Source organism: Microtus oregoni, unplaced genomic scaffold (genome assembly GCF_018167655.1).
Source record: "Microtus oregoni isolate MIOR12 unplaced genomic scaffold, Mior012 000012F_ref0000307, whole genome shotgun sequence".
NCBI classification, from domain to species: domain Eukaryota; kingdom Metazoa; phylum Chordata; class Mammalia; order Rodentia; family Cricetidae; genus Microtus; species Microtus oregoni.
The window spans coordinates 14,528,257-14,550,823 of NW_024543071.1; the positions used below are offsets into that span (position 1 = coordinate 14,528,257).

Genomic DNA, 22,567 nt, shown 5'->3' on the forward strand with positions numbered 1-22,567 from the left:
GAAGAAAAGGTGGGTGGGTAGTACTAGCAGGGAAGGGATGACCACCAGCTCTGCTGTGACCTGCTGTTGATTACCAAAACCCCCATAAAAACCAACAGTGCTGGGTATGGCGGTGCTTGTCTATAATCCCAGCACTGGGACATTTGAGGCAGGAAATTAGAAGCCAGCCTATGCCACAGAGAGAAAGAGAGGTTGTCTAAAAAATAAATAAACAATAAGTAAAATAACCGTGATGATTGCAACTGTGGACATGATCACCAACCTCTCATTAAGTTAGCCTTTGGTCAAAGACAGCTGAGTATGAACCCCTCCTGCAGGAGAGTAAAGAGGGGGCCAGATGTTTGCTCTGGGGTTTAAGTTGTCCTTTCAGAAATCTTTTTTTATTCATTTTTTTTTCTTTTTTATTTCATGTGCATTAGTGTTTTGCCATGGGTGTTGGGTCCTCTGGAAGAGCAGCCAGCACTCCCAAGCACTGAGCCATCTCTCCAGCTTACACACGGCATGGAGTGTGGAGGTACAGTTCCACAGAAGAATCCGTGCTTAGCTTCTACCCCCAGCACTGAAAGGAAAGAAAGAAAAAGAAAGCCAGGTGTGGTGGCTTCTGGAAACCCAACACCTCAGAGATTGGGAGCTGGAGGATCAGGAACTCAAGGTCATCCGTGGCTACACAGTAAGTTAAGAGGCCAGCCTGCACTAAATGAGACTCTATCGCAAAAGCAAACAAAGTCACAAAGCCAGGTATTTTACTCAGGGTTGAAGGCATCTTATTCTTCAATAAGCATAAGACGACAGAAGCAACAAAGGAAGGAGACAAAAAGCCTCCCACATACATGGGCGTAAATGGTTGCTTTCCTTTGGCACTGGCTAGGGACAGCCTTAGCAAAAAAGAAAAAAACAAAACCACAAGTGCTTCTGTAGCCAAGACCAGCAAGGGAGCGTCCAACAGGACAGCCACATCCTCCTTGCCCGAGACCTTCCCTGGAGGCAGTGGGAGCAGGGCGCCCTGCCACAGCCTCCTGAAGTACGGTGTAGGGCAGTGTGGGGGCTCACGCTCAGGCCACTCTCGTCAAAAGCCCAAGCAGGCCCAAGGAGAGAGATCCACAGGCTCGACAGGGCTGTTTGGCCAGAACTGGGACCTGTGTCAGTTCTGTGGGTGGTGGACATTTGCTGCCTTGTCTTTAGGTGGGCTGTGGACTTTTCCTGTTAACTGTCCCATGGCTCCCACTCACACGCATGACCTCAGATTCCAAGGAACAGCGGGTCCACACAGCTCCACGGGTGTGTCTGAAATGCGCACAGGAAACAGCTACAAGCAGGCTGACAATGCTCATACAGCTCATCCACAGTGGACTGTGCTGACAATGCTCATACAGCTCATCCACAGTGGACTGTCTGCTCATCCTAGGCAGTCTGAAAGGCAAGTGGAGAAGGCAGGGGAAGGCCCCAACCTTTGCCAGAGAGCCTCCGGGGCTGTGTGCCGATGCAGATGCTCCGGCTATCCTCATCGTCCTCAGGAGGTCGGCTTAGGTCATCCCAGGCACACTTGGCACTAACACCGCTCAGGTTAGAACCATCTGTCTCGATGCCTTTGTCAACTCTCTCCTGCTTGAAAAGAACCAAAGAGTCAGAGTTCCTTCAGAGAACTGGTAGCCCAAGGTCACCACCACACCCGGTCACTGGTCACTATTCTTCCAGTATTAGCCTTGGAGGTGTTGAGCATGGACAGCTGCTGCAAACTCAGGGTTTTTGACTTTGTTCTCTGATTGCATGCACAGTGGCTTCTGAGCCCTTAGACTCCTCTGGGGAGCAGATCAGGGAAGCCAGGAGGAATGAACATGCCATGGACGCTTCCTTCCCATCAACCCCAGCACCACGGCCTTTGTGCCTGAGAGCCCTCAAAGCTGATGTAGCAGAGACAAAAATCTATTTTTCTCAGGGAAGGCATAGCCTTCTCCTCTTCCTGATCTTCCAAAAATGGTCATTGCCCACCCCACCTTCAGGAGTTAGGATGTGAGTCAGACCAGACCTGGGAACCCATACCTGCAGTTCCCCATGATAACCACTAGAGGGAGCTATCACTCCAGAGTAGAAGTGCTCTCTGTCCATAGGTGCCAGCTAACTTTGGCAAAGGGCTCTGGACGGGGTACTTTTCCATTTCCTAGGTTGAAATGGAGGGTCTGGAGGGCAGTAACTGCTGCACGCTTCCCCCAGAGGCCCTGCCTTTGTGTAGACATTGGCACTGTTCAGACTAAACTTTCTCCAAATGGCCTCAAGGAAGAGTTGTACTAAAAACATCCCAGGGTTTTCTGGTAAAACATAGTTCTGTGGTGCTGGGCTTTGGATCGAAGGTCATCTGGAAGACTCTAGCAGCCCTGTTCATAAACAGCTAAACAGCCATGTAGGCCAAGTAAACGTCCTGTGAGTAGGCACCTCAGAAGCTTATACTCTAATGAGCCAGCCGGTCCCTCTTCAGGGCTCCCAGACAAGGGCATTATTCTTAAGCCTTGGTCACAGGTGGCCTCCTACCATCAGCCACCCTTTCTTCTTTCTTCCTGTGCTGTCATCGGCCTGGGTGAGGCTGGCAGCAGGCAAGCCACAGCTCTAGGTGTTCTAGGCATGAGCACAGGTGAATGGGGTGGGCAAGCAGGATCTGCTGGGGGAGAACCTGGGTTTTCTTGTCAATGGCTATCCTGAGAACCCTCCATGAGGCAGAGCTAAGGACAGCTGGTTCATGGCCCCACTAGTCCAGATTGCTTATTTTTATTTATTTATTTTTTTATACTTATTTATTTATTATGTATACAATATTCTGTCTGTGTGTGTGCCTGCAGGCAAGAAGAGGGCACCAGACCCCATTACAGATGGTTGTGAGCCACCATGTGGTTGCTGGGAATTGAACTCAAGACCTTTGGAAGAGCAGTTCTTAACCTCTGAGCCATCTCTCCAGCCCCCAGATTGCTTATTTTTAATGTAAAAAGGAAGAGTTAAGAACCATGGCTGCTGTGATAATGCCAGCAACTCAAGAGGCTGCTGCGGGGCAGAGTGAATTCGAGTCCAGTCTAGGCAACTTAGTAAGAACCCACCTCAAAAAGTAAAATGTTCCATCGCCAGATGAAGGTTCTAAGGTGATATGCAAGAGAGGGAGGGGGAATGGAGTGGGGGGGAGGGGGAAGGGAGTGGGGGAGGGGGCAATGTGTGCGAGGAGGGGGAGGGAAATGGGAAATTTTTTTTGCAACAACTAAAAAAAATAATAAACAAAACAAAACAAAAACAAGTAAAATGTTGGCTAGGCTGGGGATGGAGCAGAGGTCTTGTTTCATATGCATGAGACCCTAGATTTAGTACCCAGTGTCAGAAAAAAAAAGGCAATGGAAGGACAGGCCTGTTTAGGCGCACAGCTGGTTAGTAGGAGTAAACTAAGATCAAAGGAACATGAACCAGCTTCCAAAGCAACTAATGGCAAACAGGACCCAGAAAGCTCACTTGGTACATAGAGCCATTGGGAAAGCAAGGTACATTTTCTCCCACCGGCTTCTGACTTGACGGTAATGACCATAGGGTGGGATGGGTCCTGCTGGCTGGGGTCTCAAGAGGGCCTCAGGCAGTACTTGGCACTCATGACAGAGGCCAAACAAGAGCCCACCATGCCCCACGCTGAATCTCGGTGTGGCTGCAGAACCAGGGCTTTAGGGATGGAGCCTTCATGGCTTCTGGCTCCTGCATAAACAGATGCTACACAGAAGGTGAATTCAAAGTAGAGGTAACAAAAGATCCTGGCAGCAGTGTGAGCACTTAGAGTTAAAGGTACGCAGAGTGGAGTCTCCTTTATGAATGGAGAGGGTGTATGCTCAAGAACTCACAGGTCAGCAGCTACTCACTTACAGGTCTGCAGGCTTCATGTCCTTTAGCCTCTCCCCTACTGTATGACTTACAATGCCCAGTCACTGCTGTGGCCTGCCAGAGCCTTACAGAAGCGTGACCTGCCTCTGGTGGCACGGTAAGCAGAAGGAGCCAAACAACAACAAGGCAGACGTGTGGTCTGCTGCTTCTGCCCCTGCACAAGCATGCAAGAAATGCAGCAGTGCTCTGTAGCTTCCAAAGTCCAGCTGGGTGCCGCACGAGCATCTCTTCTAAAGTACCAGAGGTGACAGTGACACTGTCCAGGCAGCCATGGTGGGGTCTAGAGACTCCTTCACAATGGCTGGATGACTAGATCAACCTAGCCTGTGCTGCTGTCTGACATAGGGAGGGTGGCTCACCGAAAATGTGTGCTAAGAAGGGGGAGCAGGGAAAGGAGCATAGGGCAAGGAAGCAACATTCCTTACGACTGCCTTCCTTTGTTGGTAGTGGGCTAATTTTAAGCTGATATATAAATGCACACACGCACGTGTCAGGCTCGCCTTTCTGGTGAAATCTGCTTTCTTATATGGCTGCAGAACTCAGGGGACACGTTCCAGACCATGCCATATTCCTACTGGCTCACACACACATTTTCTCGGGATGAAAGCCAGTGTTATTTGGAAGAGTGCTAGCAAGGTTTTCCTCACTCAAGACATACTTGCAGGTGTGGATCGATCTCAAATATGGTTTCTCCCCTCCGCATGTCAGTTATCAGCCAGGGACCGCCAGCACTGTGAACAAGGAGAGACGATGAGAACTGAGGGTCTGGACTGAGCATCAGTCAACAGGCTTTCTTGTTTGCAGTCCCAGGCCCAGAACACACAGGGCACTGTTAGTAGCCAGGGACCATAGGGAAATGAGTGCCCCAAACAGCAAAGCAAAGGACCCGACAGGAGGGACAGAGGGAGGACGCCCACCCCCAAGACCCAGGGGTCAAGGCCCCTCCTTCAAGGGACGTGTACTCACACGGGCACTGTTCTCAGCAGTTCCAGGATGCCTTGCCCATTCCACTGCTGGGCCGAATGTAGCTCCTCAGTGCAGACGCCGACAATCTGCGGCCCAGGACGAGACGCCATGTGTTTTATGGCCATCCCTCCCAGATGTCCAGCTACCCAGGCCCTCTCAGGGACATCTCAAGGAGGGGCAATACAGGTACAGTTTGTGTTTCTAGGCTGGTGTTCCCCAAATGTGATGGCTCCCTCAGGAGGTGCTACCTAGCTGGAAGGTCCCTGAGTCCAGAGAAAGCCACCAAGGCCTGAGCAGGTATCTAGTAGCAAAGAACCAAGCTCTTGGCTACAGAAGAAACTAAGGGCAGCTTGAACCATATCAGGGTAGGTCCTCCCTCAGGCCAGGTATTTAGAGGTAGGGTGAGGTCAGGTGGCTGTTCCTGTGGGCAGGTCTGTGGGAATCTCTAGGACACAAGTGAAACTTCCCCTCATTAGAACTGCAAGCAAGCATGGGCAGCAGCTGATGAGATTCACAGCCACTGAGGAAACAGGAGGTAAGCCTGGAGCTGGTTTCCTGCTGGGATGTCCCTCTTACCTCTGCATTGCAGAGGATGAAATCAGACCATCTGAATCAATACAGACCATGGCAGGGAAGACAGGACCAAGAGGCGCAGGTGGCGTCTCACCTGGAGGAAGGTAACCACCCCGAACGGGGTCTGCACAGGTTGCATCTGCGGGTCCTCCGTCAGCAGCATGTGCTGAATTCTCGACTCACTGTTGTCCAAAGGGCTGTGCCAAGACACGTGGTCCCCGCTACAGAAGGTGTTCTCTGTGGAGAGACAGCGTGAGCCTCAGCATTGGATCGAGCCCTGGAATCTGCCCTGATCGCAGAAGCCCGGGTTGAGAGGCTGCAGGGCCTAGAACAGCCAGATGCACCCCAAGGAGGCTCCCCAGACTCCTAGAACAGCCAGACGCGCCCCAGGGAGGCTCCCCAGACTCCTAGAACAGCCAGATGCACCCCAGGGAGGCTCCCCAGACTCCTAGAACAGCCAGATGAGCCCACTCCCAATACAAGTGGCTACTCCCAAAACACCAAATAATGGTCTTGGATGAACAGCGTGTTTGCCTTCACTGGAAAAGGACAGGCTACTGGTGTTGCATGCTCACTTGGCCCAGGAAGGCCAGACTTCGAGCATCTGCTGTGCTCCTCCAGTACCCTTACACATGGGGATGGGCACAATCAAGTGGGCTAAGAATGAGGTGCTTTCCACTGGGGCCAATGGACCATCAGCAAGCAGGGAAGCTGGAAGCAGTGGGAATTGGTGGAAAAACTCCCCGGGATTTCTGCTCTGGTGAATCAGTGCAGAAAGGGAACACTCAACCTCAAAAAGCCTTGGAGATCTGCTGCCAGTTTCCCACAGAAGATCTGGGGATTTCAGATGAACACCGGAGACCTAGGGTAAATGGAGATCAGGACAGTGCCTTGCATACCTCAGTAGACAGCACTGCTGACGGGTGGCTGCCTCTGTGAGAGCACAGCAACTAACCTCAGACTCAGGATCATGCTTCACAAAGGCCTACTATTTATTTAAAAAAACAAAACAACAACAACAAAAAAAAACCAAGCGCCAGCAGTGAAGGCACATGCATGTAACCCTAGCTCTCAGGAGGTTAAGGCAAGCGTTGAGGCCAGCCTGGGCTACCTGCCAACACTGTCTCAAAAAATAAAAACAAAAACCCAAACAGAACAAAGCCACAGTGGAGCACTCCGTGTAGTACTAAGTACCCTCCTACCCCAACTCTTGTCTTGAGTGCTCACAGTGTGCTGTGCTTGCCAGCTCACCTGCACCGGCAGGTTCCCAGGCTGCCCTCAAACTCCCTGTGGGGCCTCCAACTCTGAGCCAAGTCTTGAGATTATAGACATGTGCCATCACATCCAGCTGTTGGTTTCTCTTTAAAATGTGCATGAAACCAGCTGATGGTGGTGCATGCCTTTAATCCTAACAGTTGGGAGGCAGAGATAGGTGGATTTCTGTGAGTTCAAGGCCAGCCTGGTTTACAGAGCTAGTTCCAGGACAGCTAGGGCTGTTACACAGAAAAAATCCTGTCTTTTTTTTTTTAAATTATTGCTTTATAAATAATACCATTCAAAATTTCCATTTCCTCCGCTCCTCCCATTTCTCTCCCGCTCCCCTGCTCTCCCGCGCCCCCACCCCCTCCAGTCCTAAGAGAGGGCAGGGTACCCTGCCCTGTGGGAAGTCCAAGGCCCTCCCTACTCCATCCAGGCTTAGGAAGGTATGCATCCAAACAGACTAGGGTCCCAAAAAGCCAGTACATGCAGTAGAGACAAATCCTAGTGCCATTATCATTGGCTTCTCAGTCTGCCCCCATTGTCATTCATCCAACAGTGCATTCATTGTGCATTCATTGTGCATTCATTGTGCATTCATTGTGCATTCATCCAACAGTGTGGTCTTTTATGTCTGAATCTGTTTTATTGTGAATCTATAACATTTTTTTACTATCCAGGAACATTTCTTTTTTTTTTTTTTTTTTTTTTTTTTTTTTTTTTTTTTTTTTTTTTTTGGTTTTTCGAGACAGGGTTTCTCTGTGGCTTTGGAGCCTGTCCTGGAACATTTCTTAAAATGTTAAGCAGTTCTTAAAAACTTAAGTTGTGCCATGTACAGGTAATACGGTACCGCCTGTGTCCTGCCCAGTTGAAACCTTAAATGCGCTGTTTTTATGGTAATTACGGTAGTTCCTGCCTGAGACCAGCACAGTTCAGCATGGCAGAGCTGAGCCAAGCCACTCCTGCCTCAGAGCCATTTGGTGCCCCTGAGCCACACACAGTTCCAGGCACACAGCAGTCCACATTGCCATCAAGCAAGCCGTAGAGCTTTACTCCAAATGCTCCATTCAAAAGCTCTGTCTCCCGCAGGAGCCAGACAGAGATCACAATGGTGGCATAGCCCAGAAAGCCGGCATTTTAAAACAGTCAGTTTTTTCCTGCTGCTGAGTCAGGACAATTTCTTTGCGGCACGCAACCCACAAACAGCAAAAAGCTGTCTTAAATTGTCTCTCTCTCCTTTTTAAGCCCTCTCAGGTTTTATGTGGAGTTCATTAGCATGTTGGGCGCCACTCTGTTGAAATAAGGAGCGGCGGGCTGTGCCCCGCCACCTGGCTAGCTTTACCCGAAATAATTACACGGAAACTGTATTCTTTTAAACACTGCCTGACCCATTAGTTTCAGTTTCTTATTGGCTAGCTTTTACATATTGATCTAACCCATTTCTATTAATCTGTGTAGCCCAAGAGCTGGCTTACCAGGAATGATCTTAACCTGCGTCTGTCTGGAATGGGAGAATCATGGCGACTCCCTGACTCAGCTTCTTTCTCCCAGCATTCCGTTCTGTTTACTCCGCCAACCTAAGGGTTGGCCTATCAAATGGGTCTAGGCAGTTTCTTTATTAATAAGAAATTACTCCCACAGTGAGCTGTGTTCCTTTCCATTTTTTAATAATGCATTGTTTCCGCGGTATTATTTTAAAGCTGTCAGATCTTACTGATGGTAAGCAACACTGATTTTCACCTTATTCTCCTCGTTTAGCATGATGATAAAAGTGAGTTGTTTTTGTTTGTTTGCTTGCTTGTTTTAATACATTTGTTGGGAGAGAATGTTTGGTGGCAGAGTACATGCCTAATGTGTAAGTCCTGAGTTCCACCCCCTGCACTGAGGAACAAGTAGCTTAGAGCAAATTAGGTTTGTTTAGGGCCTGGAGACCTAGCTCAACTGTTACAAGAACTTACTACTCTTGCCCCAGGGTTTGGTTCCCAGCATCAAGATGACACTCACAACTGTGTGTGACTCCAGTTCCAGGGTATCCAATTCTTCTTCTGGTTCCTAGGGCAATGCATGTACATAGTGCATATACATACATGCAGGCAAACGTCAAATAAAAACAAACAAAAAATATTTTTAAAGTTTGGGTAAAAAGTATGTTAGTGTTACCAGGTGGTGGTGGTGCACAACTTTAATCCCAGCACTTGGGAAGCAGGGGCAGGTGGATCTCTGTGAGTTTGAGGCCAGCCTGGTGTACAGAGTGAGTTCCAGGGCAGCCCTGTCTTGGAGGCAAAATGCTATGTTAGAGTCATGGGGAAACAGAGGTAAAGTAATGGTGCAGGGCACAGTGAGGCAGAGAAAGCTCTTGGAAGTGTTGCTGAGCACTGGGCTTGTCCATCCTCTCTAGAATGCCACCTGACTGACAGTCTCAAGGACCCTTTTCTCAGCTGCAGATAGTGAAATGTTGTTCATATGTCCAGATGTTCATAGGAACCAATAGCATGCTGTGCTGTCACGTCACTATGAGCCCAGGAGGTGTCATGAGAGACGTGGTTTCTCTCCTTTGCCTCCCCCCCAGCATCATCAGCATCTCCTTATCATCATCATCATCATCATCATCATCATCATCATCATCATCATCTTTTTCAAATAGCTTTTGATGGTCCACATAATGTATAACTCACAGTTGTACCTCGAATATTTTCAGCACCTTCCAGAGAAGCACATCCAGCCCTTTGACAGCTCATTCTTTATTTCTTCCAGCCATTCAGCTACCCAAGTGCTCTGTGTCAACAGAGTCAGATAACAAATACATGGTCTTCTTAGTGCAGTTTTTAAAAACTGCATTCATTAATGATATGCACTTGTGCGTGCACACGCGAGTGTGTGCGTGTACGTGAATGTGTTCGTGTGCACATGTGTGTGTGTGCACGGTACACATGGAAGTTGAAGGGCCACTGCAGGAATCAGCTCTTTCCTTCTTCCATGTGAGTTGTGGGGATCAAACCCAGGTCATCAGGCTTCCTAATCTGGGTACTGGGAACCGAACCTGAGTCCTTGAAGGAAAAGCAAATGCTCTTAACGCCTGAGTCATCAATCTAGCCCTCCTTGTTTTTTGAGACAGAATCGCTCAAAACACCTGGAGCTCATAGCTCAAAGTGGCTGGCGAGCAAGCAAGATCCCCCGTCTCCCCAGAGCTTGGATCGCAGGCACTAGCTGCCACAGCTTTCTTCCTGGATTCTGAGCGATTGAACTCAAGTCTTCATGTTTTTATAGTAAGCAGTTTGAGCCATCTCTGCAGCCTGATTTGTCCACATTCTTTCAATCATTTCCTTATGGTACACAAAGCAGTGGTCTCTCCTTGTGCATTGGCTTGAATTTCCCCCTTTTATGTGCTAATTGATTGTGTTTCTTCTTTGAAAAAACATTTATTCAGATCTTTTGCCCGTTTTTAATTCAATTATTTGTCTCTTATTGAGTTGTAAGAGCTCTTTACATATTCTGGACACAACATGCTTTATAGTTTATGAGGGCTTACCAAGTTTTTGTCTTGACAATATTTTCTATTTTTTGGATTGTCTTTTTTAAAATTGTGTTTATTTTTTTTATTTTTCCATTCAAAAATTTACACTTCCTCCCCTCCTCCCATTCCCCTCCCGCTCCCCCCTCCCCCTCCCTCTTTAAGAGAGGGCAGGGAACCCTGCCCTGTGGGAAGTCCAAGCCCCCCTCCCCATCCAGGTCTAGGAAGGTGTACATCCAAATAGACTAGGGTCCCAAAAAGTCAGTACATGCAGTAGAAGCAGGTCCCAGTGCCTTTATCAATGGCTTCTCCATCAGCCCCCATTGTCAGCCACATTCAGAGTCCCGTTTGATCACATGCTCGTTCGGTTCCGGTCCAGCTGGATTTGGTGAGCTCCCATTAGATCAGGCACGCTGTCTCAGTGGGTGGTAAAATTGTGTTTAAATATAAATAACACAAAGATTTCTGCCTTAAAACACTTGAGTAGTGCTAAGCCTCATCACAGTGCTGTACGGCCATTCCCACCAGTCACCTTGTACTTTTGTCACCTCCCCAAATTGAACTTTTCACCAGTAAACCAGTCCCTCAGTTGCCGTTGCTCTCAGTCTCTGTAGACATGACTACTGGGATCGGTTCCTCATATCAGTGGGATCATAAATCATTTTCCCTTTCTGACTGATTTCACTTAATATAATGTCTTCAAGGCTCATCCATGTTGTAGCATAGGTTAGGATGTCTGTCTTTTGAAGGCTAAATAGTATTTCATTTTGTGCAAATTACACATTTTGTTAGTCCATTGGTTTACTGATGAGCGTTTGGATGGCTTCCATGTCTCTGCTTTTGTGAACAGTGCTGCTCTGAGCATTGGCACACAGTCTGTTCAAGTCCCTGCTTTCAGTTCTTTTGAGTTTGTACCCCAAATTGGAATTGCTGGATCGTATGGTAATTCTGTTTTTTTTTTTTAGTTTTTGAAGACCTGCCATACTGTTTCCGTAGCAGCTGTACTGTTTGACATCGCCACCAGCAGGGTACAAGGGCTCTAATTTTTCCACATCAGTCACCAATACTTGTCATTTTCTGGATTTGTTTTGTTATTGTTTATAATAACCATTCTAATGGGTATAAAGTAGGCATGGTTTTGATTTGCATTTCTTTTTTTTCTTGATGGTGATATCTACAGCACAACATAGTTTTAATTTTGTTGTTCAATCTGTCAATCTATCGTTGCTTGTTCTTTTGGTATTACATCCAGGAAATCATCGCCTAATCTGACACTTTGTTTTCTTCTAAGTGTTCTGCAGTTTTAATGATCACAGTTAGGTCTGTGATCCCTTTTGAGTGAGTTATTGTTTATGGTATCCTTTGAATTTGGATAGCCCCTTGTTCCAGCACCATTTGCTGAACAGACTTTCTTCACCTCCCTCTTGTGTTGTGCTGAACAGACTTCCTCACCTCCCTCTTGTGTTGTGCTGAACAGACTTCCCTCACCTCCCTCTTGTGTTGTGCTGAACAGACTTCCCTCACCTCCCTCTTGTGTTGCCTTGGCACTGTTGGCAGAGTAGTGGCCATAAGCGTGCAGCTTTATTTCTGACCTCCAGTTGTGTTGTATTGATCTCTCCTTATGCAGTGTTGTCTTCACTTGGCTACCGAAGCTTTAGAGCAAATTCAACATAGAGAGGGCTGACTAAGTGCTCACTCACTGGAACTAGCATGGTGTGCAGTCAGGCCCTGGGATGATCCCCAGCCCTGCGAAGACAAGCAAATAAACAATAAAATCGGAGATTGTGTCCTTCAGCTTCACTCTTCTTTCCTTCTCCTTGTTTATTATTTATTTATTTTCAGTTCCAGGAGTTGAGCTCAGAACCTTATTGGCACTTGGAAAGTGTTTTGCCTCTCTCTTTTAGTTTATCTTATGTGTATGAGCAGTCTGCCTGCATGTATGTGTTGTGCCACATGCATACCTGGTGCCCTCTGAGATTACAAGAGGACTTTGGATCCCCTAGAACTAGAATTACGGATGGCTCTGAGCCCCATGTGAATGCTGGGAACAAAACTCCAGTCCTTTATACGAGCAATGATTGCTCTAATGACTGAGCCATCTCTCCAAGTGCTCTCTTTGAGATACAGCCCAGTCCTTGGGTTTTGTTTTCTTTGGGTATTTTTTCTATTAAAATTAGCATAATTGACTTATTTATTTTATTTTATTTTTTGGTTTTTCAAGACAGGGTTTCTCTGTAGCTTTGGTGCCTGTCCTGGAACTAGCTCTGTAGACCAGGCTGGCCTCGAACTCACAGAGATCCCCTTATCTCTGTCTCCTGAGTGCTGGGATTAAAAACATGCGCCACCACTGCCTGGCTTATTTTATTTCTTTTAGTTGGGGTCTCACTGTTTTTACACTACATAGACCATGCTAGCCTTGAACTCATAGAGATCCACATGTCTCTGCTTCCCAAGTGCTGGGACTGAAGACATGACCTACCACATACGCAGCTAGGCCTTGGTTTTTGAGACCGTTTTATTATGTAGCTCAGGCTAGCCTCAAGCTCTCAATCCTCCTGTGTTTGGATTACGTAACCTGTGTATGTGATCACACTTACCTGATTTTCTTCCTCTTGTTTGTTTCAAAATCTGTTCTTGCCTGTTCTTGCCCTCTTGGCGTTTTTTATGGATTTCAGAATGTTTGTACGACTCTCCCAGAAAGACACCTGACGTTCTTAGAATGCCTGAACTGTCTGTAGATGATTCAGAGAGTGCTGCTCACCGAGTAGTTCTGTCTTCTGAGTGGATGACTTTGCATTCGTGTGGGTTTTCGGTGACCTCCTTCAACAATGTTTTGAAATTTTAAGTGTCCACGTTTCTAATTTTCTTGTTAGATGTCTCCCAAATAGTTAGTCTCCCAAGTAGTGTACTCTTATGGGTGTTATCATAAGAAATTGTTTTCATTAATTTCATTTTGTTTGCTCATTCCTAGCATCTAGAAATAAAAATGATTTTTGCATATTGCCTGTGTACCCTGCCACCTTTATAAATGTAGTTTCTCATGCATTCCTCAGATGTTGCATGCACAAGTCCTTGGTGTTGGAACACAGTTTTCCTCTTCCTTTCCAGTCTGGATATGTTTGATTGCTTTTTGTGTCCAAGCCTCCTATGAGAACCTCAGCTGCAATGATGAATACAAGCAGCGAGACACCTGTCTTGGTCCTCATCGAAGAGGGAAATGAGTCACTCGTTTACCATCGAGCACAGTGTTCCTGCCGGTTCTTTAGCTGTCTTTAGTCAGAGTGAGAACACTCCCATCTAGCCCATTGTCAGGGCTAGAGAAATGACTTAATGGTTAAAAGAACCTGCTGCTCTTCCAGAGGACTCAGGTTGGGTTCCCAGCACCCACAAGTCAGCCCATGGATGTCTAGAACTCCAGTTCCAGGGTATCTGATGCCCTCTTCTGGCCACCTCAGGCACCAGGCATCTAAGTGGAACACTTTTTTTTGTTTTTGGACTCTGAGGGTGGGGGTGGGGCGGGGGGTTGGTCCACCCACTGAGACAGTGTGCCTGATCTAATGGGAGTTCACTAAAGCCAGCTGGACTGGGACTGAACGAGCATGTGATCAAACTGGACAGTCTGTACTCAGCATATGACTGCAATGTGTCATTATTTATTCCAGCACTGTGCTAGAATAACAGGTCAATGTGTACTTGTCAGAAAACGGCAGCCCAGTAGGTGGCACCATTGCCCCTGATTTACGAAAGATGGCCAGACCCTTGCAGGCTCAGCTGTCTAGTCTGAACCACACACCAGGCAAGGGCTTAGACCAGACACAGGGAAAAGGCTGTAAAGGGTTAGAGCTGTGATCTTTTATTAACTATTATTGAGACTTATTTAAAAATAAATAATTGAAAACCAGACTGTGAATGCTCAAATAGCATTCTGTTGAGGTTTAATTTGGGAAAGGGCTTAATTTAGGAAGTAATGAAAAGACTCCAGGCCAAGCTGTGGCTCTAGGGCCAACACACTCCCCTGAGTGTATGTGTGGTCAAGACTGCAGAAGGCATTACTGAGTTAGAGGAGTTGACCAGAAAGTTGACCCTTGCTATGAATGTTTAGAGTGTGACACTAACAGAACCTTCCAGGGAAAGGCAGGGTCTGCAGTGGCCAAGAAACAGTCTTTCTTTTTTTTTTTTTTTAGATTTATTTATTTATTATGTATACAGTATTCTCAGTATTCTGTCTACAGGCCAGAAGAGGGCACCAGATCTCATTACAGATGGTTGTTAGCCACCATGTGGTTGCTGGGAACTGAACTCAGGACCTTTGGAAGAGCAGGCAGTGCTCTTAACCGCTGAGCCATCTCTCCAGCCCCCCAAGAAACAGTCTTTCTTAACAATGAAAGAGCCTTGGTCACAGTTTTCAAGCTATGGACAAAGCCACAAAGGGCTCATTCTTGAGTCCGGCCTGGTCTTTATGCCCTGGATGCTTGGCCCTATTCTGTGGGAAGCCCCACAGGTCTCTGCACTAACCTTCAGAGCCTGCCCCGGGAAGCTCAGGCCCTTCAGAGGGGTTTTCAAATGTTAATAAAGCCTCGGTCAGAGGTGCAGCTGTCCAGCCAGGGGTTAGAGGGGCTCTTTCCCTCTCTGGTTCCCTAAGTCTCCTCACCAAGAGGAACTGGAAATCCTTGGGGGTCTGTAAAAGGCCATCCCTAGTGGGGGGCTGGGAAGTGGTTTTCCATCTCTTCCTTCCTGTGAGCCCCCAGGGTACATGAAAGACCCCCATCAGGCCCCAGAGTTCAGTCTTCCTGAATGCTGAATGCTCAGGGAGCCAGTTCCAGTCAGTGCCATCCCCTGCTTGGAAGGAAGCCCCTTAATCCACAGCATGTTCGTTAGTAACAACTCCTTATGGTGAAACCTCCTAAAACTCTTGTGTGTGCTTGCATATGTGTGTATGCTTGTGCTATGTATGATTTCTGTATGTGTGTATTTGTGTATGTGTACATGCTTGCAAGCCTAGTGTTGAATGGGTGTGGAAACACTCATGGGCACCTCAAATTGACCCTCACTCCATCCTTACCTCCCCAGAGTCCAGCTTTAGTTACAGTGGTCTGAAGCCTGACCAGTCAGGATGTAACAAATTAACAAAATCTAGGGAAATGGGTTGCAAGAAGCATATTGTTTGAAAAAATAATTAGCCCTGCCTTTGAAACACTGAAAAAATGAATGCATTCTCCAAGGGTTCCTAATTTATCCCAACCCTGGAGCATGATGAGAGGGCTGCCTGTATTCTATGTAAAAGTACAGTTCCACTGGTCTACACAGAAAAAGTACATCTCCCCCCCGCCCCCCCCCTTACACACACACTCAGCCCTTGGAAGTAAGGTGTTCACAGGGCGGAAAAGACAGTGTTCCTTCTGGGGTTTGTATGTCCAAAGCAAATGTTCCTTCAAGTTTTGTTTTGAGAAGCCTAGGATAATCATGAGCTTTCCAAGGACAGAAACAAAGCAAGAAAATGGGAGAAGGGCCAACAAGCCTGATGAACCTATATGGTAGAGAAAAAAGCAACTCCCAAGTTGTTATCTGACTTCTGTGTGTGCTGTGCAGGTCACATGATACTAGACTACTCACCCCCACGCACACACTCACACACTCGCATACAAACACACACACACACACACACACACCATACACACATTGGGTAGGATAGTTGTTACACTGTATGAAGATATGTCACTGTGATTGGTTTAATAAAAAGCTGAATGGCCAATAGCTAGGGAGGAGAGGTTAGGTGGGATTTCTGGGGCCGAGAGAGGAGGTCAGGAGATGAATCTAGGTGCTCGGATTTTGCCAGCAAGACATGGAGGGAGTCAGAAGTACAGAATGGAGGAGGGGTGAAGAGGAACGTGATAAAACACAGATTAATAGAAACGGGTTAAGTTATAAAAGCTAGTTGGAAATAAGTCTCCATGTCATTATTTGGTGGCTAGTGGTCCAAAGGAAGTCTAACAAGAAAGTCCAACTACACATACACACACACACACCACTCAACACGCACACACACATGAACACACACACTCTTGTGCCAGGCATCAAGTCTGTGGGTACTGTACAGAGGAAGAAAATGGGAGGAGGCGCACGACGGACTGAAGACTCAAGTATGGAGATGCTGAGGTCAAGCTGCTCATGGCACAGCAACCATAGTCTCTCAAGAAAGGGTCTTGACATTTTCTCGTTTGTTCCTACAGTGCTGTGCTGGGAACCAAAGCCAGGGCCTTGGATGTGCCAGGCAGGCACTGTGCCACAGAGCTGAACTCCCAGCTTATCCTCTCTTGCTGTGGTGTTCACAGATCACAGTGCCAGTCAAAGCCCAGGTGTCCTTTCTCCAGACTCAGGGTGGGGGTTCTGAGGGGTTCACGCTCCCAGACTGTTGAGTGCAATTTGGAGGCACTCCATCTATGGAAGAGCCAGGGTGAAACCCAAGCACATGGATAGAGTCTAAATTGCCAGCTCCATCCTTCCATGGCCCGAGCTGCAGCTGTTGGGGACAGCAAAATGGAGCTGGGTCCAGAGAAGGTCTCCTTTGAAATCGGACGAGAGCTCCCCACCTGGGCTGCAGTCCACTTAGGTGCAGACTTACAGGTTGGGACAAGCATCGTGACTCCCCAGAGGTCGCAGAATTAACCAGGCCCGCCCGAGGCAGTGCAAGGAATAAAGTTCAAAGGCAATCCTCTTGGCTCTGCCTTACTGGGTCCTGACTGGGTCCCCAGGCTGCCCCCACTGCATTTCTCCATAATCCCATCCCAAGTTTGGCATCACAGGCAGGGACATTGTCCCTACTCTAAGCCACACTGGGAGAGAAGTGAAATGTACATACTTAGTGTCCTGCCAGAAGTAAAGCACCCACCGAGCTTTAGGAGGCCACAGTGGTCTCTGCAGCCCTTCATACACCCATGCAGTGCTTACACCAGCTGCAGACGGGGTGACCCAGCACTAATCCTAAGAGTACCGTATGTGGCCCAGTGTCCTAAGACCCCTTCCTCCAGTCAGCCTCCACCTCCGCCTGGCATGCAGCACTAACTCATCAAGAGGGAACAGCAGACTCTCCTCTTGCTGGGGAAAACCAGACTAACCCTGACTCTCAAGGACATCAAATACAGCTCTGAGTGAGAGCTTCAACAGGAGCCTGCACGTCTCTGCCTGCCCCACCCCCATTCCCAAGCTCCAGCCAAGAGCTCTGTTGTGCAGCAAGGCTTACATCAGAAACCAAGACAGCAGCAGACTGGGATGACGTACACATCACACAGGAGTAAAATCAAAGTGCGTCCTAGGTAATTAGCTCCCCTTTTAACACTCGACCTTCTCCCGCAGGGAGAGGAAACGATGGGACACTCTGGAGCTTTGAAGCTTCAGCTGTACAAACCTGCACCCTGCCTTTCTACACGTGCACACACAGAAGCCCTACGAACAGAGAAGGGCTAAGGTAGAGCTGTTCTTTAAGAGACAAAAACAAAGCCGGGTGGTGGTGGAGCGCGCCTTTAATCCCAGCACTAGGGAGGCAGACCCTGATCTACAGAGCAAGCTCCAGGACAGTCAGAGCCGTTACACGGAGAAACCCTGTCTCAAAACACAAAAACAAACAAACAAAAAACCCAAACAAACAAAAACAAAAAAGAAAAGAAAGGAAGGAAAAAAGGAAGGAGAACAATGCTGGTGGTGGTGGTGCACACTTTTAATCTCAGCACTTGGGAGGCAGAGGCAGGAGGATCTGTGGGAATTCGTGTGGTCAAAGGGCTTTGTGTTTAAAGGACCAAGTCGTCATAGCTGAGCTGCTGCAGGTGGGAGCCTGTTATAAAGTTCTTCCACCTGCTCAAGTGGTAGAAGAATTTCCTTTTCCAACCCTATCAGATCTTTTGAAAATTCTGAAACTTGAAAAATTTGAGTGTGGTTCCCAACTAGTTCTGCCTGACATTAATTTGACTAAATGTGATTGCAAGACTCTGAGTAGAAATGAATATGAATTCACATGACCAAGAAGGACGGGCAGGAGTGCGAGACTGTAATCCCAGCACTCAGGAGGCAGACACAGGAGAACTGAAAATTGAGACCCTTTTATAAAACCAAAAGAAAAGCAAGACGAAACAGTCAAGGTATTCCTTCTAGGTTTTGCCTGGCATCAAAAGGAGCTGGGAAAGATCACAAATCTAACCAAGGGAGATACAAGGTTGTTCCTCTAGGAATGTTGTGAAGCACCTCTCACTCGGCCGGAGCACACCTTTAATACAGGCACTTAAAAGACAGGGCAGGTGGGTCTTCTGAGTTTGAGGCCAGCCTGGTCTACAAAATGAGTTCCAGTCTAGCCAAGGTTACACAATAAAGACCCTGTCTCAAAAACAAAAAACTAAAACCTCTCTCACTCCCTATGTTCCTTTCTCTTGCTCAAAGCCACAGTTACAGAGAGAGGACAAAGAAAATCCCTTTCATAGTCCAGGAAGCTAAGTACCTGAAATTGTGAGTCACAGCAAGAGGCCTGTGCCCAAAGTAAGTCTCTAGGGCTAGCAGAGATAGACCCTGGGTTCCTGAACTCCCTGTTGGTCAGGCAGGACACCTCAATCTCCTCACTGCTGAAAGAGCTCACAGATCCCCCTAACCACAGCCCATGGCTATTCCTAGTAAAACCCCATTGATTTCATCCACTAGATGTTTTGTCTGTCCATTAAAAATACAAGCCCAAGCTGGCAGTGGTAGTGCCCACCTTAAATCCCAGCACTCGGGAGGCAGAGGCAGACAGATCTTTGAGTTTGAAGTCAGTCTGGTCTATAGAGCGAGTTCCAGGCTCCAAAGCTACACAGAGAGAAATTTTGTCTCAAAACAAACAAAATCCCAAATAAAACAAAACAACAACAAAAACCAAGGCCTAAGACTGGAGAGATGGATGGCTCAGTGGTTAAAAGCACTGGCTACCCTTCCCAAGGACCTGGGTTCAATTCCCAGCACCCACATCTGGAGGGTCACATTTGCCTATAACTCCAGCTGCAGGAGGATCCGATGATGACTCTGGCACTCATGCGCATTTACCCACACCGCCTCACACAGAATTGAAAATAAGAAAAAGAAAAGAAGCTGGGTTGTGCTGGGTGTGAAAGCACACCTGGAACTCTGGCACTCAGGAGGCTGAAACAGGAAGACCACGAGGTCAGGTACAGAGAGTTTCAGATCACTCTTGGTTGCAAAGATCCCCTGTCAAAATAAGTAAGATAAATAAAAATCCAGAAAACCAAACAGCCACTGGGTCAGTCATCTAAATAGCCAAATCAGGCAAGTCCATACTGTAACGGTAAAACGCTGCGGCGCAGTTCCCAAGGGGTGGCAGCGGGTCCCAAGCAGGGAGCCCCGTGGGAAACTGATAGCATACCATGCAGAGAAAGTGGTTATAGTTTATTTAGTAGGTTATGGAGGAGAAAAGGGAGAAGGGGGAAGAGGAGAGAAAGAGGCAAAGAGAAAAAGGGGGAGGGAGAGGAGAGGATAAGCCACCTTTTCGGGGGAGAGACAGAAAAGAGAGCGGAAGGAAGATCCGCTTGCCTCGACTTCACGCACAGGACACTGCCCAGACTTTACCAGGGCAGTGTCTGGGTGAATCTACTTACTGCCTCCTAAGGCTTAGTCAAGTAAGGAGATGTTCCCAGGCCCTGATAAGCAGCTAACAGTTTTCTAGTTGAATTCCATTAAGGGGGGAGGGGGCCTTGAACTTATAGAGATCTGCCTGCCTCTGCCAAAGCCCAGCCCATTTTTTCTTTTTTAAATACTAAAATGCAAACCCTTTGCCATAGAGCAAGACCGTAGATGTTTTTACGCACTGCTGTGGGTCAGAGCCCCACACTCTGCCAGTCCCTCCTTTAAACGGGGGTACCTTCAGTTTGCCACTCTGGCCCTTCTATACCACTGCACAGCTCAAAGAAGCTGTCAGTCTGCAAGCAGTCCTTGTCTGGATCCACTCTCCTTTACCAACATGCTGTATAGAAAATGGTGCCCAGAAGGGGCTGCTGGGTCACAGATGGCATACAAAGGTGTATGGTAAAGTCCAGACAGATCCTAGCTGTCTGTACTGCTGGTCCTGGTACTTCCAGATAAAGGAAAGAAAGGAAGGATAAGCAATTCTATGTGACCTGACTGTAGGAAGAGGCAATAAGAATACTAGTGATAATATTGGTGCTTTGGCCAGACTCCTTGCCAGGATCGGGGTGGGAAGCATGGCTTGTTGAGATCCAGTATGTTTAGCCTGTAAGTCTCCAGCCTCAGAGAACTTTCTTAATATTGGGATGGAGCCAGCTTTGAAGTCTTAAAACTTGGCAGACTCCTGTGACTCTCCTGGACTTTAGAGGTGATACAGTATCTCCTTGGAGCCTGGGCTCCTGCAGGTGGAAGTGCTGCAGTAGCAGGAGACAGCAGCACCAAGGCTTGTGCGTTCCTTCTTAAAGGACAGTTGGGCATAGGCACCAAACTGCAAAATGGCAGAACCATGTAACCTGGCAACCCACTTTAGGAATCTGTCCTCAGCTAAAGGGGCATAGCTGCAAGTTGCACATACATGTTCCTTACAGAGTATTTAACCTGGGAGGCTGAAAGCACATCAGGAGAGGGGTCTGCCATTCTACTTCCATGCGAGGAAGCACTACACCCTGGCTGTCACGAACACTGCCACGGAACTGTATTTACTCAGCTCCAAAGACGTCAAGCTGGATGCTGTGGTGCAGCTGTTATCCCAGCGCTCAGGAGGCTGAGGAAGGGGGATTGCTATGAGTTTGAGGCCATAGGCTCTGGAATAACTTTCAGGCCAGCCTCAGCTACACAGCAATATTCTAAAAATAAAACCATCAAAGACTTCCGAGATGACACTGGGTGTAGAAGGTATGTCATCATTTACAGTACTCAGTAAAACCATCCAATCAGTTCCTGTCAGAGACATGCTCAGAGGGTGACACAAATCAAGTGGCCACTCCCGGGCCGAGTGCTGGACGACATTTCTTCTTCATGTTCAGTCACACAGCCCTCACAGTCATCTGAAGACTCCAAGCACAGAAGTACAGCAACGACAGCGTTTCTTCTGCGGCCCCTTCTCAGCTGTGCCTACCTTTTTTAAAAAACACTCATTGATTTGTGTGTATGTACGTGAGAGAGATACAGACACACACACACACACACACACACAGAGAGAGAGAGAGAGAGAGAGAGAGAGAGAGAGAGAGAGAGAACACGCTGTGAGAGTCAGAGGACATGTGAGGAGCTGGTTCTCTTCTTGTGGGTCCTGAGCATCTAACTCAAGCTTGGCATCAGCACCTTCCCCATCTTGCCAGTTCCACTTTCTTATGAGGATGAGTAATCAAATTCCTGTTTCTTTTTGCTTTTTCTGGGCTGGGATGCAGTTCATGCCTTGAAATCATATTTTCTTTCTCCTTCCTTCCTTCCTTCCTTCCTTCCTTCCTTTTCTTGGGGTCTGAGACAGGGTTTCTCTGTGTAGTCCTGGCTCTTCTGGAACTCACATTGTAGACCAGGCAGGCCTCGTACTTACAGAGATCTGCCTGCCTCTGCCACTGCCCAGCCCATTTTTTCTTTTTTAAACACAAAAATGCAACTCTACCTATTTTCCTAAGACTTGCTTTTTTTTTTCTTTTTATTATTTATTTATTATGTATACAATATTCTGTTTGTGTGTGTTTGCAGGCCAGAAGAGGGCACCAAACCTCATTACAGATGGTTGTGAGCCACCATGTGGTTGCTGGGAATTGAACTCATGACCTTTGGAAGAGCAGGCAATGCTCTTAACCACTGAGCCATCTCTCCAGCCCCAAGACTTGCTTTTTTCATGTTTCTAGTATCACCTGGATATTTTAGCAGTAGTGAAAACAACAATCAAGTCACATTTAGGAAGTTAAAGAGCTCCAGCTAAGACAGACATTAACAAGTGTGGTCTGAGATAAAGGACAAACTTCAGAGGTTCAGGTAACTATTCTTGCTCAGCATGGAAGGACCCAGATGTGCCCAGGTGAAAGGTGACAGACAGCATCCTGTTCTCCTAAAGTATCAAATCTAAACAAGGTCTGCTTAGAGTAGGCGGGCCCAGAGCTCAGAACAGAGTGGCACCCTAGGAATGTGCTGTCCGGCTATTGTCACCAAGCAAAAAAAAAGGTCCCTGTAGTGGCTGTGGAGTCCAGCTGGTCTCAGTGCTTTGAACTCCTGGGCTCAAGTGATCCTACTCCCTTGGCTGCCTGAGTAGCTGGAACAGCATGCATGCCATCATCTCTCTGGAGGGGCACCAAGCACCTTCTTCCTCTCTGGGTGAGTTTCCTAGAAAGGGCTTTGTGTTAAGTCAGAAATGCT

At 47.6% G+C, this 22,567-nt stretch overlaps 1 protein-coding gene across 2 annotated transcripts in view; it reads right to left on the reverse strand.

The window, feature by feature from the left end:
- Sufu (SUFU negative regulator of hedgehog signaling) overlaps positions 1-22,567 on the reverse strand; it is a 100,566-nt gene that overhangs the window by 33,588 nt on the left and 44,411 nt on the right. Inside the window, exons 4-7 of one of the 2 annotated variants that reach the window (XM_041661847.1) lie at positions 5,534-5,676; positions 4,867-4,952; positions 4,559-4,631; positions 1,449-1,602 (exon numbers count right to left, since the gene is read on the reverse strand). In XM_041661847.1, the coding sequence (XP_041517781.1) occupies positions 1,449-1,602; positions 4,559-4,631; positions 4,867-4,952; positions 5,534-5,676 (456 nt within the window). Of the gene's footprint in view, positions 1-1,448; positions 1,606-4,558; positions 4,632-4,866; positions 4,953-5,533; positions 5,677-22,567 lie in introns of both variants that reach the window. The other variant, XM_041661846.1, reaches the window with a different exon arrangement.